The sequence below is a fragment of the Guillardia theta genome, assembly GCF_000315625.1.
Source record: "Guillardia theta CCMP2712 unplaced genomic scaffold GUITHscaffold_64, whole genome shotgun sequence".
Classification (NCBI taxonomy): Eukaryota; class Cryptophyceae; order Pyrenomonadales; family Geminigeraceae; genus Guillardia; species Guillardia theta.
Window position 1 is genome coordinate 262,054 of NW_005434610.1, and position 2,666 is coordinate 264,719.

At 48.9% G+C, this 2,666-nt stretch overlaps 1 protein-coding gene across 1 annotated transcript in view; it reads left to right on the plus strand.

The window, feature by feature from the left end:
• The window catches only part of GUITHDRAFT_158279 (hypothetical protein), a gene marked incomplete at both ends in the record, with an annotated part of 6,573 nt that overhangs the window by 1,924 nt on the left and 1,983 nt on the right, over positions 1–2,666 (plus strand). The window contains 6 exons of the mRNA XM_005827763.1: positions 332–399; positions 878–965; positions 1,171–1,272; positions 1,339–1,418; positions 1,588–1,669; positions 1,854–1,991. Of these exons, the coding sequence (XP_005827820.1) occupies positions 332–399; positions 878–965; positions 1,171–1,272; positions 1,339–1,418; positions 1,588–1,669; positions 1,854–1,991 (558 nt within the window). The remainder of the gene's footprint in view (positions 1–331; positions 400–877; positions 966–1,170; positions 1,273–1,338; positions 1,419–1,587; positions 1,670–1,853; positions 1,992–2,666) is intronic.

Consider the following 2,666-nt stretch of genomic DNA (forward strand, 5'->3'; position numbering starts at 1 on the left):
AATGAGGTGGGAGTATGACTGAGCTCTCACGCTGATGTTAGGATGATCTTCGATCATGAGGAGGGGATCGTGGACATGTTCACGGAGATGTTGAAGTGGTCTATTACAATGATATTGACGTTGATTAGGGTAATGTTGATCCCCTTATTGATGATGACTAGGATCTGGTGATGATGATGATGATGATGATGATGGAGATGATGATGATGATGATGATGATGATGATGATGATGATGATGATGATGATGATGATGGAGATGATGATGATGATGATGAGGAGAAGGAGGAGGAGGATGGGCTTGCAAACATGTTGTGACTTTGGAACTTGCAGGTGGAATGGAGGGAGCTGGGAAAGATCCTTGAGAGAGATCGGCAGCTGAAGCAAATCAGCCCAGAGAGGTGAAGGAGTTGATCTCAACCATTGTTGATGGAATTCTCACTTGTTCTGTGTACCAACAGGGCAAACCGTGACGACGGCGGGAAGAGGAAGAGCCTCAAGGTGAGAAACTTGAATTGTCTTGTTGGGAATTGATAACAATGGCTGTGCGACTTGAGAATGATTTTGATGTGAACGCAGGGGAATTGGGAGATGGCGAAAGACAAAGCAGCGACCAAGACGTAATGATGCGTGATTTAAATGATGATGATGATGATGGAGATGATTATATTGATAATGATGATGAAGATGATTATGATGATGATTATGATGATGGAGATGGAGATGGAGATGATGATAATAATCATCATGATCATGACATTGGTGATTGATGTAGAAATGATGATGTCTTTGATCACTGTGATGGTCAGGATGATAATTGTGTTTGACACATTCTTGTTGCCCGGTTGTCTCATCTCTCATTCTCACTCTTGCACTCAGGCAACTTGACAAAGTTCAGTCCTTCGAAGAAGCTTTTCAGCAGATCAAGGCTGCAACAGGAATAGACAACATCGACGAACTTGTTCAGGTAATCAGGATGAGGAAGTACAAGTGGGGTTTGAGCAAGAGAATCCATGAGAACTGCAATCGGCAAGAGGGAGGAAGAGAGAGGAAGAGGGAGGGAGGGAGGGAAGGAGGGATGATGATGATGATGATGATGATGATGAGGAGGAGGAGGAGGAGGAGGAGGAGGAGGAAGAGCAGATTTGTCTGAATTCCCTCATCTTTGACAGACTTTTATCGATGCGGAGGACCAGAACTTCTCTCTCTTCAACTACGTCAACGAGCTGAACAACGAGATCGAGAAGCTTGAGGAACACATCGCTGATATCAAGGTCCTTGTCCACCCCACCAGCTCCTCCTCCTCCTCCTCTCTTCCTCCTTCTAACGATACCACACAGACGGACATCGAAAAGTACAGAGGTCAAGGAGGTCAAAACGACAGGCAAAGGAAAAAGCTCTTGAAAGATCTCGAGGACAGGTTCTCCTCCTCCTCCTCTCTTTCTCCTCTCTCCTCTCTCCTCTCCTCCTTCCTCCTCTCTCCTCTCTCCTCTCTCCTCTCTCCTCTCTCCTCTCTCCTCCCTCTCTCCTCTCTCCTCTCTCCTCCTCCTTCCATCCTCGTTCACTTCCCTTCTGATTTCTTCTATCAGACTTGCTAGCACGGAAGCCAAGGCGGAGCAGTACGAGGCCAAGAGCATCAAGGCGTCGAAGACAATCACACAGCTCGAGCAGGTTCAGAAGGAAGGAGAGAAGGACTGGGAGGGAAGGGCGGGGAGAGGAGGATGGGGAGAGGATGCGAAGGGCCCGGGGGAATCCTACGGGGGAAAGGAGGGAGGAGAGACATGGAAAGGGAAGCAGAAAGGAGGGAGGAGGAGGAGGAGGAGGAGGAGGAGGAGGAGGAGTGAAGATATCGCAGGGTATTCAGAGCATCTTCCTCAAATTGGGATGTGACAAGAGCTCCCTGAGCGAGATGATGGGGACGGAGGGAGTCAGCGAGACGAACATGATGCAGTACCTCGGCATCATCGAGCATCGTGCCAATCAACTCCTGCAGGTAGAGGAGAAGGAGGAGGAGGAGGAGGAGGAGGAGGAGGGGAGAAAAGGAGGGGGAGGAGGAAGGTTGCTGCTGTACCATGCCTCAGTGCGGCTGTCGTCGGTACGGCGGCGTACGGGAGCTACAGGACAGGCAAGTACGCCTATTCCTGGTACTCAGACCGGAGGGCAAGACTGATGAAGAATCAGCAGCTCGACAAGGAACCGATCTCGCAGTGAGAAGCTCGACGACACGAACCCCGCCACTGATCGTCCGTTGTGACCCCTTGCATGGACCAGCAAGCGGGTTGCAACTGTGTAGCTTGCTATGAGTAATCCGTGAATAGATACTAGTCGAGTATCGATGTCCTTCAGTGTCACTGCTGTTCCAGGAGCAAATTGCAATCATATCGATGTCCTTCAGTGTCACTGCTGTCTCAGAGCAAATTGCAATCATTCCCACTTTCTCTTGCGCCTCATATTTCCTCGTCTTCGTTGATGAAAAATCAAGATACAAACTTGTCTTTCTCTTCAGCCGTCGTTCCTTTTGTTGTAATGGGCGTCGAGAGTATTAGTTTCACCCTGTACTAAAACTGTAATATGAGGCGGTACTGTAATATGAAGGCGGTTGCAACTAGAGTTTGCAGTAGTTGGGGTGGGTGTACTAACTACCCACCGAATCCATACCTGGGTGATG